The 13,190-nt window shown below is 36.9% G+C and overlaps 1 protein-coding gene across 1 annotated transcript; it reads left to right on the forward strand.

Annotated features, from left to right (window-relative positions):
- Positions 1-822: 822 nt before the first annotated feature.
- On the forward strand, positions 823-12,648 carry pheta1 (PH domain containing endocytic trafficking adaptor 1). Its single transcript, XM_043715677.2, has 2 exons — positions 823-929; positions 5,060-12,648. The coding sequence occupies exon 2, from the start codon at positions 5,070-5,072 to the stop codon at positions 5,952-5,954; it is 885 nt and encodes a 294-aa protein (XP_043571612.2). The 5' UTR covers positions 823-929; positions 5,060-5,069; the 3' UTR covers positions 5,955-12,648.
- Positions 12,649-13,190: the final 542 nt, after the last annotated feature.

A 13,190-nucleotide genomic window follows, 5' to 3' on the forward strand; every position in this document is an offset into this window, starting at 1 on the left:
ATGATTTAATCTCCAAAGATATCCAATACAGTTGGCAAACCTAACGGAGTTTCAAGGCATAAAACTGTGACCACTAAAGGTGCAATTGCCAATGGTAAAAAGCAAAGGGGGCAAGAATGCCAGAATCAAATGGGTGCAATTTGTGATGAAGCTGTAGGAGACAACAGTTGAGGTTATAGTGATAACTATAAGTATCTTGTATTTGTTCTTGAAATGTAAGTGTGCTGACAAGGCCAACATTTACTGCCCATTCCTAAGTGCCCTTGAAAAAGTGGTGATGAGTAACCTTCTTCAACTGCTGCACTCTATTTGGTGTGAGGCACACACCCACAGCAGTTGACACACCACAAAAGGCTTGCGAGGCTATTTCAGAATCAAGTGAAGAGTCAACTCCATTACTGTAGATCTGGAGTGGTATGTACAGCCATTTGAAGTGAGGGCAGCAGATTTCTCCTCTGAAGAGGGCAGATTTTTTTTTTAAACCACATTTTCCCAATCATGATTAACGAGGCAATCACCTTCTTCCAGGTAGACTGATGGATTAGTTGAATTTAAATTATTACCTAACTGCCTTCAATCAGAAATGTCTTTCAGCCTTTGAAGAGTTCAAATTTGAACTCGTACCTCTAAATCAGTCAGGTCTTTCTTTTTGGATGAGGACAGGGAAAGGGTTTAAAGAATATATACACATTTATTAGGAAGAAAAGATGGAGGTTGGGTCACAGTTTAAAAAAAAAAGATGAAGATGAAGAGAAAGAGGCTTCCCCAGGGAGAGATGTGGCTTGGCACAGAACCTGCTAAATGAACAAAAGCCATCCATCCTGGCTGGGCTGTGACGTCACGCGCTTTTCCTGGACTATCATTAAACGTAAAAGGAGAGACCAAAAAAAAACAATGAAGACCAGAGGAGACCTGAGAGAGGCGAGGCTGTGAGTAAAAGACACTCTTTTATATTACTGATAGACTATAGAGCGGCACTTTGATACAGCTAAGCGGCAAACCCTTTCCCTCTCTTCGCCACTTTCCATTTTCTTTTTACCTTTTTCCTTTCCAATTCTCCTCGAGCCCGAGGCCTTGGGAACGACCGAAAACAGCCGGACCGTCCGCCTCCACAACCACTCACTGACTTTCTACATTACGATTTTTTTTTTTGTCTGTTTTTCTTTCCTTAGGGAATGCGGTGATTTTAAAACGAGGTTCAGGCGCCGATTTCTCCAGAGGATGTATTTTTTTTTAAAAAAATAGAGAAATTGTCTACCTTCGCCGCCGCCGGTGACGCGCATGCGCCTCCGCTGGCTCTTGTTGGAGGGTCTGTGGGGTTTAGGGGGTTCCTCCATGAATCCAACACCTGGATCAGGGGGGTCCCTGACACCACCTCACATTACCCTACTCCACACTATCTAATCCCACCTCACCCCATCATAGCCAACCTTAGCCCACACCACCTAACCTCATTGCACACTAGCTTAAAATACCTCTTCCCCCCCCCCCCCCCCCACTCCACATAACAACTGCTTAACAATCCTAGGGCCCCTCTACCACAAAACACATTTTACTATAAAGCAACAAATTGCACAATAAACCACAAATATAACATGTCTGTTCTATGTCTGACATTGTTATTCTATTTTGTTATTCTATTCTATGCATTGCTCAAAGGTTTACAGAAAGATAATCTTGCATGTTTTGTGGTGCTCTTCATAACTTAGGAGTATTGCTGAGTGCTTTAGAGACATTGAAATACTGTACTTTGTCAGCCAGTTTTGGTGTGGCAAGTTTTTTTTTAACAAACTGATTCTTAGGTCCTCTGGACTGAGAATGACTGGTGTATTATCATCTGAGATGGCTGGTCTGTCCAGTGTGTGATCTGTGAGCTGTGTCAGTTTTTTTTTTGGAACCACTGTCTATGCTGCCTCAAATATTTATCTAGTTTTCTTTTCAATGTGACAATTGTTTGAAATCTGTAGAATCTGATTACTGATGGTTGTATTTATTGGAAAGTTATCCATATTTATCAAAATAATTTATGATTTTGCACTTCCACCTTTTAAAATCCAATACCAATGAAGGCTTCTAATTATTAGTGGCAGACGGAGTTTAATTTCGATAAATGTGAGGTGCTGCATTTTGGGAAAGCAAATCTTAGCAGGACTTGTATACTTAATGGTACGATCTTAGGGAGTGTTGCTGAACAATGAGACTGTGGAACGCAGGTTCATAGCTCCTTGAAAGTGGAGTTGCAGGTAGATAAGATAGTGAAGAAGTCATTTTGGTATGTTTTCCTTTATTGGTCAGAATATTGAGTACACGAGTTGGGAGATCATGTTGTGGCAGTACAGGACATTAGTGAGGCCACTGTTGGAATATTGCGTGCAATTCTGGTCTCCTTCCTGTTGAAAGGATGTTATGAAACTTGAAAGGCTTCAGAAAGATTTACAAGGATGTTGCCATGATTGGAGGATTTGAGCTATAGAGAGAGGTTGAATAGGCTGGGGCTGTTATCCATGGAGCGTCGAAGGCTGAGGGGTAACCTTTAGATGTTTATAAAATCATGAGGGGCATGGATAGCGTAAATAGACAGTCTTTTCCCTGGGATGGGGGAGTCCCGAACTAGAGGGCATAGATTTAGGGTGAGGGGGAAAGATATAAAAGAGACCTAAGGGGCAACCTTTTCACAGAGGATGCTACGTGTATGGAATAAACTACCAGCGGAAGTTGTGGAGGCTAGTACAATTGCAACATTTAAAAGGCATCTGGATGGGTATATGAATGAATAAGGAGGGAATATGACAGTTATCATAGAATCCCAACAGTGCAGAAAGAAGCCATTCAACCCATCAAGTCTGCACTGACTCTCCAAAGAGCATCCCACCCCGTCCCTATTACCAGGCTAGGTGCACATCCCTGGAGACAATGGGTCAATTTAGCATGGCTAATCCACCTAACCACGTCTTGAATTGAATCTGGCTCCCTGGTGCTATTTGTAACATACATAATTTTTCACACAGAAAGTAGTGTGTCTGGAAAAGGCTGTCCGAGATAGTGGTAGATGCAAGTACAATTTCATCATTTCAAAAATATATTTTAGACAGGTACATGAATGGGATAGAGTTGGAGGGATATGGACCAAACACAGGCAAATGGGACTAGTTTAAATTGTGAAATCTTGGTAGCATGGGCAAGTTGGGCTGAAAGGTTTATTTTCATGCTGTAGACTTCTATAAGTAAATTGTGCCCTAGCAATTTTCCATTTCTTAAATTAAAGCTACATCACATATTTTGTTAAGGTTCCATGTGGCACTGACACAATCAATTTCACCTCATATGATACAGCTGCAGTCAGATAGTTTACTTAATCTGAATGTGCATCCTTTTGTTTAGCTTTTTCCTGGGTAATTTCATGTTTCCTGTATTTTGGTGTGGCTTTTTAAGCTATTTCTCACTGAACTGAATTCAATGCATTAATTACAAGAAGGATTTATTTCCTCCTCCATGAGCATACTGTAAACCTCTATGATTCTAAGAAATATAAGTAATAAATGACCAAGGGGCAGCTGAGGAAGTCTCAACTGGTTAGCTCACATCCTTTAGGGATGATCACATTGCATCCTTTTCCAGGTTGGTCCAACTGTGACTCAAATCCTATATTGAAATCCCAGCAGCACTTTCTCATAGAGAGCCACTTGAGATGTCTACATGCAAAACATCAATTATTCAAGTCTCGTCCACCATTTGGAGAGCTGGCGGGGAACCACTGCCACATCTAAGGGAGATGCCTGACAGAATCAGAAAGCACTTCAGTGGCCACCTTTGACTCTTTTCCCCTGAGATTGAGGACCCCCAAAGCAGATGCCAGAACCCCCCAGGGCTGCTGGCTATGCATTGTGTCACCACCAGTGGGAGTGGAAGCTCAGGGTGGCCCTTGTTCCCATATCATTGGCACTCAGAGTGAGCAAGGATAGGTTGGGGATCATGGTGAGAATATCAGGGGAACATGGGTAGAAGACCAGGCCAGGGTTCGGCATTCAGCAATCCTCGCCCCTCTTCTCTGCTGGTTCCCCTGGTGAAGCACAGACTGCCTGAGAACCTACTCGGGTGTCAGCTTTGGGGTATGGGAAAGCTGTGAGGGCCTTCCCTGGTGGATCCCTGTGGCACCACAAAACTAAGGCAGGCTCCAGGATAATGGATGTCAAGTAACTCATTAATGAGCTGAATTAACATCCACTGATGACAGCCATTATTAGTCTACCCTTCCCACCACCTTAATCCAGGGTGGTTCTCCCACCAATGGTGGCTCTCACATCAATGAGTGTGCCTGACCCACCCTGGAAACTGTCATTAAATCTAGGCCCAAGTCCAAAACAGAGGGTCGAGTTGGTCTTGGACTACGTTCAGAGATATATTATCTTCCAGCCTCCTCAACCCAAAGTAGATGTCTCTTGCCACTGTCACTTGTAACCTTCTGTAATAAAATAGTGATTTCACCATGTTATTGTGAACACTGCCAGTCAACGTAAAGTGCTGGCTAACTGCTGGGCGGCACGGTGGCTCTGTGGTTAGCACTGCTGCCTCACAATGTCAGGGGCCTGAGTTCGATTCCACCCTCAGGTGACTGTGTGGAGTTTGCACATTCTCCCTGCGTCTGTGTGGGTTTCCTCCGGTTTCCTCTCACGATCCAAAGCTGTACAGATTAGGTGAATTTGCCACGCTAAATTGCTCAGTGTTCAGGAATGTGTAGGCTAGATGCATTGTTCAGGGGTAAATATAGGATAGTGGGGTAGGGGAATGAGTCTGGGTGGGTTGCTGTTCAGAGGGTCAGTGTGGACTTGTTGGGCCAAAGGATCTGTTTCCACACTGTAAGGATTCTATGATTAAGATGAGAATGCTTTGTTTGTTGCAGTGTTATTAGTACTACAGACAAAAATTACCCTTCCAAAATATAACCAAATCTGTCACTCAAGGCTGAAATTCATATTTTACAGTAATTCTATAACTGTTTCATCAGAATGACGAACCTTGTTCTCCATTTAAAAAGTCCTTTGTGATTTGTTTTTTGTAGAAACTGAAACATGAAGTTAAATGAACGAAGTGTGGCATATTATGCCACCTGTGATTCTCCAACTGATAAAACTGGATACTTGCACAAAAAGGGAGAGCGAAACACTGCTTATCACAGACGCTGGTTTGTGTTGAAGGGTAATCTGTTTTTTTACTTTGAAGAAAAGGACAGTAAAGACCCAATTGGAGTGATCATACTTGAGGGATGTACTGTGGAGTTATGTGAATCTTCAGAGGATTATGCCTTTGCTATCAAGTTTGACAGTGCTAAATCACGAACATATAAAATGGCTGCTGAGAGCCAGCAAGAAATGGAATCTTGGGTTAAAGCTTTATCTCGTGCAAGCTTCGACTATATGAGAATTGTTGTGAAGGAACTCGAGAAACAATTGGAAGAGATGCAGCAAAATAGATCCAGCAGCCGTAAAACCCAGAAAAAATCACTATTGCGAAAGCAAGCAAACTATCCTCACAGTACACCACTAATCTCTCATAATTTCTCTGTATCTTATAAGATTCCTGTTAAGGAGAATGGTTATGTCCCCTGGAATACCATTCAAGATCAAACTATTGATAGTGAATTGAATGGTAAAGCACAGTCTGTTAATGACAATAATGATATCTCAAAATGTGTCTTAGACCATCCACCTGAAAGACCACTACATACACAACGCTTGCCACCACCTCTTCCTCCTAGGAGGAGATCAGCAACAGGAGGTGTAACATCTGCAATTGGTGGTCTGATGCTTGCCCAGGATGATAATACACCAACAGGAGTATTCAGCTTTACTAGATTACATGAATGGTTTGGTAGGGATATAATACAACTGCGAAGGCAATGGCAGGAGAACAAGTTTGGAAATATTGATCAATCACAACCAGATCAAATGGTTTGAATTAACACTATATCACTCCTTGTGCCGTTCCTTTGAAAGGACAATATTGAGCTTAAGTTTTAAACTTAATTCTGTTTCTTTGCCTCCACATTCTAATGCTTCATGGAAAGTACACAAACAATACTATACATAAACGTATTTTTAATTTCTATTAAAATCTGGCTGGAACCAGCAAGTGAAGCACTTACTATAGAAATTGAACATTTGGAGTGTTGTATATCATTTGCTTTTTCTTTCTATTTTAGCTTTACTATTCCTGATGGAGAAATGAAGATGCAACTTAAGGAAAGCCCTATTTTTTTTTTTAAATGGCCTAATGAGTAAAAGTACCAATTTGGTGCAGAATTAATGTCTGAATATAAAGGTTTGGCATCCAATACTTTCTCATCTCAGCCAGAACTTTTATTAATTTGCCATAGTAGTTGGCCATTGCCAGCTGGTGGGGGAGACTACTTGATGCCCCACCCTTTTGGGAATGGACTGCTAACAAGCTCTCTGTAGGTTTCTAAAAGAATAGCCGTCACTTGGAGCTACTGGTACCTATTCAATTGAATCACAGCATGTGACAGGTATAACCTTTTCTTTAATAAGTAGGTTCCTTTCCTCAAATAGATCTTGCAACCCATCACTGGCATTACTCAACAATTTTCCAGCACTGCCACCTCTTAAAAGTTCTGGTTCTGGTTTGAACTTGAATAACACTCATTTTACAAGGAGCTGCTTTACAAAACACTAATTCAAATAACTACTACACATTAGTCTTATGAAAATACATTGACGACAAATGCTAATTAATGTATAGTACTTTTATTTGTCATGTTTAAAGGGAACAGATACAGTACCTCAAGTGCCTTGATCAAACACCATAATAATTGAAGGCATCTGTAGAGGAATACATATTTATTGTTTGGAAATCCATTTGATTTGTTTTTTTAAAAAATAACTAAGTACTAACGTGTCAGGAGTTCCCAGGGGCTTGAATCAGGCAGCTTAAAAAAAACCACTACATACATGTTTCAAACCACCTCTGCTCCCTAGCATTGGTGTAATATGTAATACTGAGCCATACAGAACACATGTACTCCATGTTTGGTCCCTTGGTCTAGGCAGATTCAGTTGATCCCAGGTGAGATATGGGACAGGAGATAAAATTTGCTCAAGTTTCCTGAGGCAAAAGAACAAAAAGGTTGGATTGTTTTTCTGATTACCATCGAGTAACAATTGCTAGGAAGTACAAATGTGGATATTAAATGAGGACAGTTGAAGCATAGCTTGAGAGAATACTTTGTTGACACTCCCAGGTGTGTTGTACGAGCAAAGCCACACGTAGCACTGGGTCGAAAAACTGATGATTGGGAGTTAACTGTCTTTTAAACATGGCCCAATTATTCTTTTTCAACTGCAGTCACCCCTGGCTTTCTCAAAATGACTTTTTTTGGGTTTTTTCTGTCTGTGGAAGATTGTATGGTGATAGACAGAGTTGTTGGTCCTCGTAGAATACACCATTTCTAGGGTAGGGTGCCAACTAACTAGATCCTTTCCCATCATTTTTACACCTCCGTGAGCTTTCAATAGATGGGGGCGATTTATTTTTAATTTTTATAGACCTTTTTTTTAAAAAAAAACAAATTTATACGTGGATCTTTGGCAAGTTATTGGTTATATGATGTTCCGGTTCAAGTGGAATCTGTGAAAATTACTCTGGCTGTATTTTAAAGAAATCTTTTACCAAGGTTCTGATATTATTAATAAATGGATAGTGTTATTAATTATTAATTGTGGCATTTTCCAATAATTAGAATTCTAAGAGTGCACATCTGGTAAAAGTTCCATTTAGCATTATATAGGCAAAGTCAGCCAATGTCATTTGAGCATCACCACAAACTATAGCAGAATTGATTCATTAGTGGTGCAGTTTTAGTGGTCTATCTTTTGAACAACAAGGCCATGGTTGAAATTGACAGCACATCATCCAAAAATACAACTATGGCAGAATTTTTAAAATAAATTCTAGCATTTAACCTGTACTTTTATCTGCTGTTTGTCATTACCACTTCTGTAGTCAAATAATCAATTGCCAATCACTCCCCTGGCTCTTACTACAAAATCATTATTTGAAATATCATTGTCACTTATGGATCTGACATATTCAACATATGATTCCTCACCTTTTTATCTTCAGTTTGGGGGGATAAAATATTTATTGGCGTGTGTAAAGAGAAGTGGAACATTTAGTGAAACAAAAGTGCAGGAAAATTATGAACATTTTAAATGAATGGTTAGATGTTTACTAAATGTTTCAAATTGGAGTTTGGCTATGAGGGGATACAATGTTTAAGTACTTGTTATTTTTGTTGCTATCCTCTCTTCACCCTCCCCAACAAGCACTCCTGAACATAAGTGTCAAACTATGAACAGCTAGTTTTTGTAACTGTAGTTGAAAAAGCAATGAATCAACTTTGGTGTTTGTTACCTTTTGATAGATTCTTCCTAAGCTATGAAATACGTTTAATATGCCAACTTACTTTCTCTTTTGGTTGGCAATGCTAAATATGATTACAGTTGAATAACCTTTTTATAAGCAAGGAAAAAAGATTTTGTTTCCAATATTAGATGTCACTTGACTATGTCATACACAGACATCACAAAGTATGGTAAAATAAATTCTTTCACATTCATAAAACATATTAGATATCCTGAGGGCAGAATCAAAAATATTGTTTGTGGTTTTAGGTATAAGGATGCCTCTCCGTCAACTTCATTGTGTTTATGATTTTTGTGTACTATTAAATTCTTGATTTTTAAATAAATGCAATCATTTTAAGAGCAACTTTATGGATTACCACATTTTGCCATGACTGAGATGTAGCTTCACCCAGTATATTTCAAAAGTTGCACTTTAGAAATAAATATTTATTTGCATTATTCCCCTCATTAATTTGCTAAGCACACATATTGAAAGGTAAATGTTCAGAATAAACAAATCACTGGTGAGCATTATTTTCAAATTAAATGTAGAACTGCAAAAAAAGTGTGCTTGAAGCATAAATTGCATGATGATAATGGATGGGTTTTCTCAATATCAATATACCACCGCCATGTATAGAACAAATATTAGTTACATTTTTTTAAGTGTCTACATATATACAAGTGTTGCTGTTTGCCTTTTAGTTTATTTTAGGGCAGCAGGCTTCAAAAACCCAATACTTTATTCTTCAAAGCAAGGAAGTAATCTGGCCAGTATCTAAGTTAAACTATATTTGTCCCAGGGGACAGGTACAGGAATTGCTTTCAATAGCAATACAGTGATAAAGTTCTAAAAAGTATTGTAATGACTATTGCAGTGCCATTAAGTGATAGAAAGGGAGTGAACACAATTCAAGAGAACAGGGAAAAGCTGAGAAATTGGAAAATTCTGGTTATTTTTAATTGACAAAAATTGCACTTGAATCGTAGATTCATGATATAAATGACAGGGGTCATTGATTTTAAAACGTATAGTTCAGGCATGCTTCTAAGATATGCTTATGCCATAAAACATGCTTATGTTAAGTTCTGGAAGGCTAATAAAATTTCTGTTTCTGTACACATTAAAATTATAGAATCTAATTTATTCCTTTTTAGTTGTTGAAATTCATTAATCCTTTTTAATTTAAGAGTTTCCACTTGTGTGAATCTGCGACCAGTTGTTTTTGCCTCATTTAAAGACCTTTGCCTAGAAATTACCCATTAAGATACTAATGTACAATCCAAATGATTACTGTTTGATGAGACTTTTTCTTTAACAAAGACTTTATTCCATTTACTTTAAATCAATAGCACTTTTGAATTTCACTCAAAGATATTAGTATTTAAAAAGTCTATCTTTACAATTTCAAAGTCCTTGGCTTTAGATTGTAAACATGGTTACCCTGAAAATAACTCCAATACAGGTCACATTGGTGTGAAATCTACATTTTTCTTTTGTCCTAGCAACAAACGACCATTCTCTTGTATTTCTGTTATTCCAGTTTGTAACTGTCCAACCTGCTGCAACTTTGGCAGTTTACATCCAGTTTTTATTTGTAATTTTAGTTAGTTTACAATAAGCCTCTGTTATACTTGCATGGTTAAATAGTTGAGCTTGTATTGACCTGAAGTCGGAGTGACACACTGTAAAAGTTTATAAATCAGTTTATTTCTACAAATTTGTGCAACAGATTTCCTTTGATCATTATTAGTTTTATTTTCCACCATTAAACCTATTGATAATCAGTAGTGCTTCGGTAATGTTGATTTGCAGTTGGAGGGAAAAAAAAACTAAAGCCCTAATGATTTCCTGTGCAGATTATGTTATGGCATATAAAATGAATGTGGTGCTCACACCTGATCACTGGTGTAAATATATGTCTAATAACAATGATGCAGGTAGAGTTTGGGCTGGGTTATGATGCTTTCAGTTGTCAATATCAGCTGCCCAAATCTATAGTAAATTAATGGATGGCTTAACCGCTGGAAACAACACCTCAGATTAAATTCAACACCTACAGGAGGAGAGGAAAGTGGCAGAAAAGGAAATTGAAAATAAAGTAATTAGAAAGCATGTCTTCAATATGTTCCTGACATGATTAGGAACACGTAGTTAAACAACTGCCTTAAATTACTGCCATTGTGCATTTGTCATATCTTTGTCTTAATTTTAAAAGATATTCTTGGACAGGAAAACTATAATACATTTTTTAGTTTCTTGAGTGAGGCAAATTAATTGATGGAACATTAATGGTTGCACTTTGACATAAGTATTACAATTATTCTTCCATCAGATAATGAATATGATAATCATAAGTAATAATTACTTTGAGTATTTTCATGTTTACTACTGGTGTTTGACTATTGGAATTCTTGTCCTTTTGCAACCTGCAAACATTGCAGTGTAAGCAATAACCCTGTATTTAATGATTTTTAAAGTTTTCATAGAATAACAAAACCATTTTTTGGTCATTTTGTTAATCCTCTTTTTGAACTTAGAACTTTGGAAATGTGCTGCAATATTTTAGTTATGCTATGCCAGTCTTTGGTTTCTTTGTTAAGGTGTTACACTAACCTTGAGTCACTATTACAAAATTATTGAAACCATGGTTATGAGGTATGAAAAAACTACAAATTAAACTTTTGCCTATCAAGTAATTATTTCTTATTGGTTCTGATATGTCCATTTTATGTGGCAAGGTTCAATTTCTATACCTGTAAGCTATTCTAGACCAATTGTTCAGCATCTTTAAAATCACCAATGTGTTAACAGATGGTTCGCAGAATATGTATACCTTGGAGAAAATTAAGTATTTGTTTAATACAATATTGTCAGCGGAAATCGCTGCTAGCCATAGGGGCTATCATGACTCTATTACCAATTTGTATTAATATTAGCAGAGAACTCTATACATACACTTCCACAAAGCAGGAACCTTCATATATACGTTATTTAACAAATTTTAAGAAACCAAAGAAAAGTACTCACAATAATAAAACCTCACTCTCACTGAGCTTTTCATTTTATAATATTTCAAAAAGTAAATAAAGTGGATAAGGCACACTGTACATATTTGAGTATTAATTTTCCATGCTCAAACTTGCCTGATAAGGTCTTATTTGTTATACAGAAATGCAATTGCAAATCTGGCTAGTGGCTAACCTATTGGACAACATTGAATTAGAATACATTGTAAGATTTAAATCTGCATTTTCCTCAATGATGGTCTGGATTTACTTCTGTACCTTGTTTTAAAAGTAACTTTTCTCAACAGATTTAAAAAATGCTTTTGAATATATGTCCAGAAAATGTAAAAAGATTTAAAACCCAAAAAAGCAAAAGTACAATTTCGTTGAAATAAAGCCATATAGATATTTTGCACAAGATATTGCTTTTGTACAAAAACTCAAACCATATGACAAGGCTGAAAATTGTTCAATTCTTAATATGTAGGTTTAATTATATTTGTTTATATGTTTCTAGTATATAAATATTTTTTAGAATATGAAAAGGTACTGTCATTGTTTAGGATAGCATAATACTTTTATATTTAGGCTCAAGTTTTTGAATGTAATGCTGTCTGATTATATTCCTTTTTGCAGTAAAGCTGTTGTAGTTCATCCTACGTTTAGCTTTTTATTGACTGAAGAAAGCCATTGATAAGCATGTGCTTTGATTTTGAAGTTTGCAGGAAATAAATACAAAATTAATATGGTATTATAGTCCTCATATTTCAATTGCTTTTCAGTTTGAACTTTTAGTTGCCCAAAGGCATACACTAAACTCCATAGCTCCTTGTTTAATGAGCTTGTGTAAAAGTTGATCCTGTTTGAGTTAAAGTAAACTGCATACATATGTGCCAAACAAATATTATATTTTAGATTGTTGAAATAATATTCCTTATTTTTCTGTGGGGAATTTTTGATTTTGGTTTCATTTAATGCATTAAGCTATTTGCTTAACTTTTTGTATAAGGTGGTAATTTGTCTCTTTGGAGTAATAAGATTTTATTGAACTTTAAGTCTAATACTTTTTTGTAATTATATTTCATTTGCATGGAATATCTTTATTCTGATGTATTGGCTACCAGCATAATTGCATGAATGATCAATTTGTTTTTGGATCCATGATTTATGGAAGTGTTTACCACCTGCCTACTTATAATAAAATGCATTAAGGAATGTGTGCACTTGTATTTGAATGTTTCTTTTGCACAAAATTAACTGATTTTTGAGAAGTCCAATTAAAACCAAATCCCATTGGATTACATTCTGAGTATAATTTTAGCCCATTTAGGGGCATACACTGTCTTTAATCAAGCTTCTCACAATACCCTACTCCAAATTGATCAAACCTAAGACTATGATTCTGAAATCACACATGCAGACAGCAGTATGAATTAATGGTTTCCTAATCTTCTAAAGGCATTTAGCCAAAAGCTTAGCCAATTTATAGTACATTGTTGCAACATTTTTGAAGTTCCCATTCAGTAAATACCAAACCAAAAAGTTTAACTTTATGAATGATTAATGTGCTATTGAGTACAATACCATATTCAATCAATTTGCCATTTAAAAACAGCAATATTTTTAAACAAACACTTAGTGATCTTCCAGATCATTGCAGTTTTGACAACTAAATTTCAATGAAACTTTAGATTGTGTACTTCTGTCCTGGGGCTAGTTTATAAGAGGATAATGGAAATAATGTTGGCTGGAGAACCATAC

The sequence above is a fragment of the Chiloscyllium plagiosum genome, unplaced genomic scaffold, assembly GCF_037043375.1.
Source record: "Chiloscyllium plagiosum isolate Xiang-an unplaced genomic scaffold, Cpla_swu_hap1 HiC_scaffold_24, whole genome shotgun sequence".
NCBI classification, from domain to species: Eukaryota; Metazoa; Chordata; class Chondrichthyes; order Orectolobiformes; family Hemiscylliidae; genus Chiloscyllium; species Chiloscyllium plagiosum.

Bases quoted from the DNA above. Each gene is read 5' to 3' on its own strand.
- pheta1 (XM_043715677.2), top strand. From the start codon at position 5,070: ATGAAGTTAAATGAACGAAGTGTGGCATATTATGCCACCTGTGATTCT.